The sequence below is a fragment of the Lingula anatina genome, chromosome 2, assembly GCF_051362555.1.
Source record: "Lingula anatina isolate TDL-2025a chromosome 2, LinAna3.0, whole genome shotgun sequence".
NCBI classification, from domain to species: Eukaryota; Metazoa; Brachiopoda; class Lingulata; order Lingulida; family Lingulidae; genus Lingula; species Lingula anatina.
In genome coordinates this window covers 48,378,365-48,389,930 of record NC_141768.1, presented here as the reverse complement: position 1 = coordinate 48,389,930, position 11,566 = coordinate 48,378,365, and the positions used below count along the sequence as shown (strand labels likewise).

At 33.6% G+C, this 11,566-nt stretch overlaps 1 protein-coding gene across 1 annotated transcript; it reads left to right on the top strand.

The window, feature by feature from the left end:
• Positions 1-39: 39 nt before the first annotated feature.
• Positions 40-11,096, top strand: LOC106159690 (sorting nexin-8). Its single transcript, XM_013536069.3, has 14 exons — positions 40-179; positions 284-408; positions 2,999-3,131; positions 3,413-3,606; positions 4,275-4,392; positions 4,591-4,712; positions 5,008-5,088; positions 5,374-5,534; positions 5,814-5,946; positions 6,386-6,454; positions 6,770-6,880; positions 7,245-7,283; positions 7,556-7,705; positions 8,047-11,096. The coding sequence occupies exons 1-14, from the start codon at positions 158-160 to the stop codon at positions 8,179-8,181; spliced, it is 1,593 nt and encodes a 530-aa protein (XP_013391523.2). The 5' UTR covers positions 40-157; the 3' UTR covers positions 8,182-11,096.
• Positions 11,097-11,566: the final 470 nt, after the last annotated feature.

The following is an 11,566-nucleotide window of genomic DNA, read 5'->3' as shown; positions in this document are numbered from 1 at the left end:
CATATTACAACAAGCAGTACGTTTCATTGTTTTTCTTTATATATGAAAGACAAAATCAGAAACAGAAAAAGAAACAGTCACATGATATTCAAAAATAGGTCAAGCACGCAAGGTGCGACCTTCATTTTTGGGTCATATGATTGGTTAGATACTGAAAATGGCCGCCGACTTGACGTTCGGTAAGAGAACCTGCAGTTGCGTGCTGTTATTGAAGTGAAATCATTACACTTACAATGAGACACTACAGTTGATGCAAGGTTTACATAATTTTCTTCCATTTCAGGGTCGGTGCCACCCTTCTACAGGGAGATCTACGACATAGTATGCCCAAATCAAGAGCAAGTGGATCGCGATATGTTTATCAACTTACTCGTGAAGTCCAGCCTCCCCAAACAAACCCTGATGCAGGTGAGGTCTCTTTCATGTGATACCTCAGCATTCGCAACTCTAAAAAAATGGGGTTATTTATATTTTGATACACTACAACTAATTACGTATGTGGCAATAATATTCGTGTTATTATAATATTCCAAAGCGTGAACTTTATTGTAAGTAAATTCCTCAGGTGGTGGGCGTATCTCCATCCATACTAACTGATAAAATACAATGTAACATATCTCTGTACCACGGGGATACAGGTGTTCATTCCTGTCACCTTATGACTTCTAATTGTGTTTACATTAGCATAATTTATTTCATTTCAATCAGCTGATTATGCTGAAAATTATCAAACGCATTTGTCACTTCTGTGGCTTAGATAAAGCTGATATTATATCATCCCCCAATAATCTGTATTTGGAAATAATAAGATATAACACTGCTAGTTGGGGGGGGGGGGGGGGTTGTACTTTACTTTGATGAGCAATTCATTCTGTAAATCATTTGAATTTTTTTTTTTGATAAATCAGTATTCAAATTTAAATTCTCCTAAGTTAATTTAAATGGTCAAAATAAGCCTAAAATATAGATCCCGTATTGAATGTTTTAAATTTGATTTAACAAAACTTTTGATTTGGTGTGTTCTGTCAGTTTCCATGAATACAAGTGCAAAATTTTTTAAACCAATCCTGTCTTTCATTTTCTCATTATTGTAGAATAGATGACAGTAGCTGTATATTGAAAGGGATTTTTTGCATGCATTTAATCATGGTGCAATGAAAGGAAAGGGTCAGTTGTATTCTAGTGCAAAATCTTATGGTTTTACTTTTAGGATTTTGTTTATTTTGTTCCTTTGTTTTCTTTCAACTGATATATGTATAAAATGTTTTAACTCAATTATAGATAATTTAAAGCAGAATTACAAAGACTTCTGATCCACTGTTTTTTTTTCTGATCTCTAACAAATTTGGATGTCATTGGCCCAAAAGGAGTAATTAAAGTAATAGCCTGCTGTCATCCTGTTATACATTTATTTACTAGTATATAAATTATTTTAATGGTAAAAAAGTATATATTTATGTATTTATATTTGATAAAGGTAAAGTTAAGTGGGAAAATTAATGTTTTATCTAATAAAATAATAGCTAAAAAGCAGTTTACTAGTATTCAGTTATTCAGAATATTTTAGTTTGTCCATTAGTTGTAACCTTTACATTTGGTCTGTTTTAAATGAGAGCATTTACCCTGACAGTCCAAATGCATTAATTTGGTTAGAGGATAAAAACCTGCAGCTTCACTAAACCCATGTTTCTGTCTGTTTAGTTCCCCAAACAGAATGTACAACATGTAAGATTTTAATCTCTATACCTCTTACACAATAAAATTACGCAAGCTTCATGTATTCACTAATTAGTGGCTTAGTTTTATATATTAGTCAGCAGCATCACCAGAAGCCCACAACTAAACACAGATACATGTATTCTATTTATTTATTCACTTGCTGATGGATGTTTATGTCCATAGGGAGTTGTTTTCATTTAATGATATGCGTAGGATATAAATGTCAGCAATTGATTAATCTGTTTGACTGCAATAATTCAGACAGGTCATAAAAACAGCAGGTATAAATGTCTACTTGAGATATATGATGCAGTGTTTGGGTCATTTATTAAGCCTGGCATATAAAATTCTTATCTACATTTACTGACCACTTTATATTAGTGTATGCAAAACTGGGAAATGGCCTGTGTGTGTGTGTGTGTGTGTGTGTGTGTGTGTGTGTGTGTGTGTGTGTGTGTGTGTGTGTGTGTGTGTGTGTGTGTGTGTGTGTGTGTGTGTGTGTGTGTGTGTGTGTGTGTGTGTGTGTGTGTGTGTGTGTGTGTGTGTGTGTGTGTGTGTGTGTGTGTGTGTGTGTGTGTGTTAACAATTCACAATTTCTTATGTAGAAAATATTATTGGTTTAAGCCTGAGTATTTCAGGCTATTCTACCGAAAATGCTCTTCAGCTAGGAAGTTGGTGTAGTGTTTGTTGTTATATGAAAGTAACATCACAGTTATCTAGTTTAGTCCTCTTTGTTTTCATATACCGGAGTCTTAATATAATAACTCTGGTTGTTTAGCTTCGTTAGTTCTATGAAGAAATGATATATATATATATATATATATATATATATATATATATATATATATATATATATATATATATATATATATATATATGATGGTCTTTTTATAGTGTCGGTTATGGGCAAATCGTTTATTTAATAATTTCTACAAGCAATAAAAAAGCACAAGTTTCATGTAGGATGGGGGTTGTACATGTATATGGGTCATTCCACAAAAGGTGACTCTTAGTCACATCCGTGAAGCTCACAGTGTGTGCAAAATTTGCATAATTTTGACTTGTCTCTGTTTTAAATTATTTTGCTTTTAAATGTGGAAAGAAATAAGATATAATTACAAAAAGTTGACAAGGTAATGTGTGAAGCACTGACTGAATTCTGACCGTCACTTTTTTGTGGAATGTCACACCCATGGAAGATTTTCAACCATTCATTGTATTAATAATTATTATCATTATATTTATTGTTTTTATTATTAATTTTACATTTTGTGTACAGATCTGGGATCTAGTAGACAACAAGCAAGGTTACCTAAGTAGGACTGGATTGTACAAGGCTCTAGCACTGACTGCTATGGCACAGCAGGGAAAAGCCATCAGTGAAAAACTGTTAGAAACTTACTCAGATCAAGGTGGGGGAATGATTGTGAAAGAGAGATCTCTGTAAAAGTAAAGAAAGTCATTTGGTTTTTGGTATATTTTAAGTTTGCTTTAAAATAAATATATGTATTCTGATTAAGTAGTGAAAGGTAAGTCTTTCACTTACATGAAACATATTGTAATATGGGACAAAAACAGCTGAAATATATTTTCCAGAATTATACTAACAACCAGTAATATTTTCAAATATTACAATGATACAGGATTCTTGTTTCAAGCAATTATATCAACATTTATTTTAATTTTCCTACAGAATTACCAAAGCCCCAGCTAGGAGACTTGACAGATTTGAAAGCCATAGGCATGAGAGTTAGGAGAGAAAAGAACCCCAATGTGCTGGGTTATAATTATAAAGAACTTTGCCTCTTAGATACTATAAAAGTTGAACGAGTCCCAGAGAAGAAAGGCATCATCATGAAACATGTGGAATATGAAGTGACTAGTCAGGTAAGAACATGGATAAATAAAGAAAATATTTGCTTGTTATATTTCAGACATGAGCTTTTTCTGCTGAAACACAGAATTCTGCATTTTTAAATTCAATTATGATGGTTCCTGAGATTCTTCAAGATCTGCAATAAAATCTGGTTATAAATGAGGTTTTTATTTTATTTTCTTTTGAAACTTAGGCTCATGACTTTTATTTGGTATTTAATACTTTCACTTTGACATTTTGAGTCATGTACAGACACCATACTGTGGCATAATTCCATTATGTTTGAGTATGTTGACACTCAGCTCCTGATACTTTGGTAATACCCCTCTCATGCTGGTTAGGATTGCATTTCAAATTATACAGAAAGAGAATTGACCTCTACAGAAGTCTAAAATTATACAAAAATCTTGAGTAGGTGGGTAGAACTGGGACATAATTGAGGGTTGTAGTAATTATTTGGGGTCACTGAAGACATTAATAACAGTGTATATATGTCATTTGTGTGGACTGTGGACGTGTTTCTTGGTTATGGTGGCTTAACTTAGTGTGTACCAGCGTAGCCAGCTGTGTTATTACAATGTTTATATATATGTAGGTAAATCAGCAGATACTGTATTCATGGATTTTTAGTTTATATTGCTCAGAATTAAAACAAGCATTCCTGTCAATTTTTTCACAGAAATTCAAGGTTACTGTACTGAGAAGATACAATGACTTCTTGGCGTTGCATGAGCTACTTTTATTGAGGTTTCCTTATAGAATGATTCCACGCCTGCCACCGAAGAAAATGATGGGAGGTAGGCATATCGATTTTATATTTTTATTTTGTTAAGACGTGATTAATTTATGTTGCTCGTAGGTATTGTTAGATGTTTGATTGATATTCAGTTTGCTTAAATAAATAAATAAATAATTGAGCCCTTTTTGAATAGTATTTTCAAATTGTATAATCAGTAGCGCTGCTGAATACAACATGGTTTTTCTTTGTGTTACAGCAAGTAGAGAATTCATAGAACACAGACGAAAATGTCTGCGTCGTTACCTGAACCTAGTCGCCAGGCACCCAGTAATGGGAGATGACAAGTTGATGAGGTTCTTCCTGACTTACAATGGCTCAGTAAGTGCTGTCTTAGGGCGCATTCAGATTCACACATCATACTAGCTGGGTCGGCCCAACTCTGGGGATTCTCGCTAAAGTACAATCAGTGGAATAAGCTTAATCAGCACACAATAGTTATTTATCCCTTAGATGCTTGAGGAGGAACAATATTTTGTCAGTCAAAGAAGCTGATACCAGTAGTTAGACCAGCCAATTTAAAAATATTGTATAGGAATATAGAGTATGACATTTGGTTTCACTTTCATTTTCTGACATGTTAAAAATATCTCTTAATTCATCTCTGTATTTTCAGGAGATGCAACACAAAATAAAAGAACACTTTAAAGGAATTCCAGATGAATTTATGACAAGTGAACTGGCTTCAAAAGCAAAGGTAATCAGTACTTTATTTTACCCATTATAAAGTCAATTATATACATAATAAATGCATTATATATGTTTGCTCATGCACATTCTTATCAGTGCAAGTTATTGTTAACAATTGGCAGTAGTCATTTACATTAAGTATATTTGAACTACTCCGAGCATTTGGCACAAATTGAATATACAGTGACACTGATCATATTGATTTGTTCAGTTTAAACTCATTTTAAATAAAATGTGGCACAGACATATTAGTTAATACAAGGGCCCTGATGGTTAATATTTCATTAACTAGGATATAGTGCCAATGGACACACAGATGCAATTATCCCACAGTAAACAGCATATCTATCTACTGTACTCAAGTGTGAACAAGTTGATAGATGTCACAGAGAGAATGGTGCTACGCTCCACGCAGGAGGCAGGGGACATGCTGCATTTTGGGAAGGAATTGAGGTGCGTCATTGAGGTGGCCTCACTGTGTGAGATATTTTAAAGTATGCAACAGCTATATGCTTTCAGCTAGGCTTAGAGAATTGCATAGCTTGGGCAATTTTTGTGACCAGTTTTACTAATTATATAAAGTCATTAAATTAAATTAAATGGGTTTCTTATGTATCTTTAATTCCTTAACTTCCTTGCTTCATTTTGCTCTCTTTTAATTTGTTGTTTTTCTCTTTGGTGGAAGATTTGAAAAAAAGTTCACATATTCTGATCCTCCATATATCTCCCCAGTGCTCTGAGTAGTGACGACACCCCCGTGTCCCCCTGGGCGACAGGAACCAATGACACATGGTCCCACCTGAAGAAGGGGTTCAAACACCTGTCTGTAGAGTTTGCCACCCTTGCAGACAAAGCCACTTCACAGGTAAGTGTGGACATACTGAGACAGGCTCTATCTGGTGAAGAGCTTTGAAATTTTTATCTAGTGTGGATTGCATGATCTTGTGGTACTGGCATAAAGTAATAATCAGTAATATTTCTGAGCCTGTGTTGATGTCTGTTTGACATAAATAAAAAACAAATATTCTCAGTACAAGTTATAAATATTACTTTGATCTGGGAGTAAACAATGTTGATGTTGACTAGACAACGGGGTTATGTTTTTAGATAAAATGTGTATGAAATATGTCTTGGGGAATATCTTGAAGTCATGTAACCCTGGATTGTTTTTGTTTTTTGAAAAAGAGGGTAACGGACTTATGTTGCTTTTGGTGAAATGCACATATTAAGATTGTTGTTACAAGTCTTAGTAATATTATTTTCATTGTTCTTAGTCTTAAAATATTTATTATTATTTTGTGAAGGCGTCAGTCATCCAGGATAGTGTAGTGGGGCAGTTATACATGTACTTCGACTTACTTAGTGCATTTAAGGTAAGAAATACCTGAAAGAAAAAAATGAAAATATATTTTATATCCTCTATCCAAAGTTAATGCTGACAGGAACAGACCTCTATACAGGGATGAGATTTTCCTAGATCCCTTCAGGCTTGCCATATTATCTGCCTTTTTCACTACATGACAGTCTCATCCTTTTGTCTTTATCATCTAGTGCGCTGAGCTTTCTCATTTCTTATATCACAAACACATTGTACATGTTTTATATAATGAAATGTTTGCCCTCTATCAATTTTTTTTTTCAATGGTGAAAATTAAAAATGCATGTAATCCAGTCCCCTGTTACTTCAGGACCTGTGTGAACGGCATGAGAAAGGAGTTCTACAGGACCACCAGAGGGCGATACAGAAGATGGGCCAGTACAAGAAGAAGAAGATGACGGCCACGGTGCAAGGCTCAGAGGTAATATTAGGCCACCTTGAGAAGCTTGTAAAGTTCTGAAATCTATTTTATGACTTATACACGTACTTAACAGTGGCACAGTTTATGATTATCCAAAAATGTTTGAAACAAAAATGAATGTTTATAGTCAAAGTATAATTGGGTCAAAGAAAGCAACATAAAATTAAATTATAATTTTAAAAGGGGTTTTGTAAAAAAAAAAAAGTATATATATATATATGTACATGATTTTACTTAATGAAAATAATAAAAAGTAATGCTACTAAGTAATTTTAATTTTTGACAGGGGAATCCCCCATCAGCAATTTTCAAAAATCTTTTCATTATTATGATTATGAAAATCTTGTGAAATATATCATTTCAGTCAGAAGCAGTAGAACAGTTAGAAGCCAGGATATTAGAGGTAAGAAAACACCATGTAAAAGCTTACTGGAACATTAAAAGAAGTCAAGTAAACAAAATGTGATCTGAAAGGTGACATGCTATATTAAAGAACATGTATGATAGTAATATCACACCATTCAAACACCCAGAGTCTCATAGTTCTGAAGGAGAAATTCTCTATAAATAAGCATGTTCACCCTAACAGCAATTCAGTCTTCATTATCACTCTGTAACTGGGAAAGATAATATATTGTGTGGTGTGGTCATTGACCTGTTCACTTGATCTTCCAGCAAGAGAGTCAAATCAGCAATATGGAAAACCGCAATTACTTCTCCCTCCATTGTCTCCAGATGGAGGTCCAGTTAATCCATGCCAACATGGAGACTTTGTTTATAGTCATAGAAGCCATGATTAACAATGAGGCTAAAGGGTGCTCAGAGGTGAGTGGGAGAAAGGGAGCTCTTTAAGTCGTGGATTCTGTGAGAGAAAAGTATATATTCTGTCTGATTTGATATACAGGGACTTTGAATCTTTGAATTTATCTAAAACTATTGATAAATGTTTTTATAGAGAAAAAGTATTTGTAAAAATTATTGAACATGTTTGATAAACTCATTGTTGTTTAAGCTGAATGCAAAACATTTGCCATATTGCCACAATATTTCCCTTTGTCTGACTACTACTCTAGATAATTTTAAGGAAAATCAGTCGTAACATACTGATAATGTTATTGCTTTTAATTCCATCAGATGTAACATAGTTTGTGCTGTTTTTATTACAGATTGCTGCAGTATGGGAACAAATTAAACCAATAGTGAACAATATATTTCCTAAAGAACATAATGTAAATGGGGGTGTGCCCACGTCACCCATCGGTTCACCGAACTCTGGCAGAGCAGGAATAACAGTACAGTAGTGATTGACAGATCTAAGGAGGGCAGGTTGGAACTCCCACCCACCGTAGTACAAATCCTAGTACTAATTTTGCTGACTCATCATGGCAGAGGTGTGAAAGACTTCTGGGAAGGTTAAACTGTCACCAGTTGGATTTAAACTTCAGCTCTTTTAAAATTTGTGATTTTTTTATTGGACTTTTTTTCATGCATGTGCAAGCCACCATCCTGCAGCTATAGTTACCTGATATCCTTGTAAGCTAAATACGTCTTGAAAGAAAATCCATGCTTACAAGTCAGAGGCTCCAGACTGTGGATACAAGAGACTCCTGAACAGATGTTGCGTTATGGCAAACCATAAAACAGTTTTATTGAGATTTGCCTAGAAATGATCTGTAAAAAATTGAATGGCAGGATATACCTTTGCTCCTGTTTCATACAAATTTATCCTAGAGATAAGATGACAAACTCTTCAGCATAAGATAATTCAAAACTCTAGTCTTAGAATCAGTTAAGTATACAAAACAGTTTTGTGTCGTTTATTTTGATGGATAGACACTGTGTGTCTTGTTTGTATATTGACGGATTCATTAGGAATATTACAGTCAATAATACTGAGATAAGACATTAAATACACCTTGTTTTAACATCTGTGGCAGAATATAAAATATTATTCTTGAGGTGCATGCAATGACGGTTCACCATAGAGGTTACTACAGGGCACCTGCCAGGCCTCTTCTGATTATATGTAGAAGGGGATCAGAGGGAAGGGCTGTAACACAAGGACCTGAGCTGTGCTGGCGTTTGACAAATTCTGACTTGATTTTCAAATGGTTAACTGGGAACCTCCTATAATTTAATGATAAATATCTATGCAATATGTGTCTGTTGATAATTCATATTTATTTCGTTGTCAAAAACACTGAAAATATCTTATGGGTGATAAAATCATTATAGAATTCTACGATTTTTCGGTATTGTGTAATTATTCTTTGATCCTCTCCATGTTTAGATGTAAGTAGCTAGAAGTCTGTGTATCCATGCTTTAATTGAACTAGTATAATTCCCAGGTCAGTCAGTCCATATAATCTCATATAATTCAGAATATGGAAGGCAATATTAATATTCTTTATATGTATCTGCTATATTTATTGGATACAAGGTTGTGCAGCATGATGGGATACTTACAGAGAGAACCACGGGTCTCGTGTATCAAAGTGCTTCGGTCTCAGTACGCAATCCACACAGTTTCCTTTCTGTAGATAAAGTTTGATCCATGCTAACTCATGGTCTACAATTTATATAGGTTGACAAGAATCCACCCTTTTGAAGTTTCTAGTAGTGATAGTAGGCAGAGGCACTTAAGACCTCTCAAAACGGCTTAAATGATCTAATTGAAGATAAAAATACATTGAATGCAATGACACTTGCATATTGGCAGCTAAATTTAAGCCCAAATTCTTGCTTATGTGGTATTTTTTCATTATAAGGTAATTCCCTGGAAAAAGATAATTTTGGGGGGAGGGGGGGGGGTTAGCATTAAAAACAATTAGAAATGTATTATTGTACATATCAACACTAATATTGGTTAGGTCTGTACTGGAAATGTTTTGGTTATTTTAAGGCAAGGTTGTGCCTTACCATTGTATAGTGTCTGATTTTATTGAAAATGAGAAGAAATCTCATATAACCTAGAAATGAACATAGTGTTAAGTTTATAGTTAATTGTCAATGCCCGTTCTAAAGTTTGATTATTTCACACACATCTGCTAATTCTTCCTTGTGCAAAGGTTAGACTTCAGAAATTAAGGCAAAAATAAACAAGGCCAGTCCAAATTAATAAATTGGTTATCTTGCAGATACTCTCTGAAAAAAAAAAGGGGTTTCCAGGTGCTTTGAATTTTCTCACTTGATAAACTGATGCCAAATGCATATTTCCATTTGAAGAAAAAGTGCACAAAAATAAGAGTGGCAAAAAAATGATTTCTTACAAATAAAGGTTTTGTCTAGCCTAACTAGCATTTTTATGGGAGTAATTTCTTTATTTTTTTTCTATTTTTAGGAGGGGTACTTTAGAGAACATTGCAATAGTATTTTTTTTTTTTTTTTTTTTTTTGTAAAATTATACATAGCCATTGTTCATCCACCAAGTTGAGATTAACCAATTTACTTCCATGTGGAAAATAACATGGCGTTCAGGTACAACCAACACTGGGCTTGTTGGAAAGTTAGTCATTATCTCAGTGATCCAGTTTTGTCTCAACTGTAATATTTATTCCATGCTACAATGCTGCTTAGTTACATATATGCTGCATGCTAAAATAGCGCATTTTTTCTGATTCTAAACTAAATTTTTGAACAATTTTAAAGTAAAGAATACATGTCCTTCAGGAGGCCAGGTTATTAGTTTTCACTGTAAAAGCTACCAATGGAATGCTTTAAAATTGATTTTACAGTGTCATTGTAAAAGGTAAGATCTAGGTTCATTTGTATGTTATAATTAATTCTATCCAAAAGAACATTTTCACAGTTTGTATAAAATGTGAATAGGAATACTGGTATGTAATTTTTTTTTTAAACACACAAATCCATTTTTGCTCACCATAACTTGAAATGTACTGTCAAGTTATTTAGAGCTATAATTTTGTTATGTTGATTATGACTTTTATATCAATTTAATTCAACTACATGTACAGTAGATATGGCTTTGGTTAAAACTTTGTTCAATTCAGCATCTTTTAACTGTAGATGGTGTCCTTTGTAGTCTAACAAGTGCAGATTTCATCATTTTATAAAATCTTGATGTTTTAGTTAAATAGATGATGAATACTGTTGTTGATAAGTGATTATCAACCATATGTTAATGTTTTATGGTTATATATTTTGATAATTACATGGAAAATATTAAAATTGAAAATAAAGAATGTCTAAATGGTCATCATATGACTATTTCTTGTGCTGCATTATCAAAGGCATACTATCTGCACTAGAAAACGCCCCAAAGTCATATTCAATTGAAGACATATGGTGGGCAAAGGTTCAGAAGTCAATTATTTAATTAATGTTACAAAATGTCGAGTCCAAGTACAGGGACAGGTGCTGCAATGATTCGTGAGTGGGAGAACTTTTGTTTTTGTTTGTTTTTTTCAGAAAACATCACGGATGCAGTAAAATACCACAAAGCATATACAGTGCTTTAACGTTTTGATATATCAACCCAAAAATGCAAAACAATAATTATCACAATAATAATTATAATGCCCCTCCCCCCAGTAAAGATTAATTAAAACAAACGATAATTGTTTAGATCTACAGTAATTCACAAACAAAAATGAAAAATTACGGATCAGTTTAGTAGTACTACTCGAAAGTTTCATGATTTAGCCACTCACTTAAGCGTGTTCAAGG

Excerpts from the sequence above, each read along its gene's own strand:
- LOC106159690 (XM_013536069.3), top strand. The coding sequence starts at position 158 with ATGGCCGCCGACTTGACGTTCG. Across the intron at positions 3,132-3,412 it reads AGAAACTTACTCAGATCAAG|AATTACCAAAGCCCCAGCTA; the intron begins GTGGGGGAATGA and ends ATTTTCCTACAG. Across the intron at positions 5,947-6,385 it reads CAGACAAAGCCACTTCACAG|GCGTCAGTCATCCAGGATAG; the intron begins GTAAGTGTGGAC and ends TATTTTGTGAAG.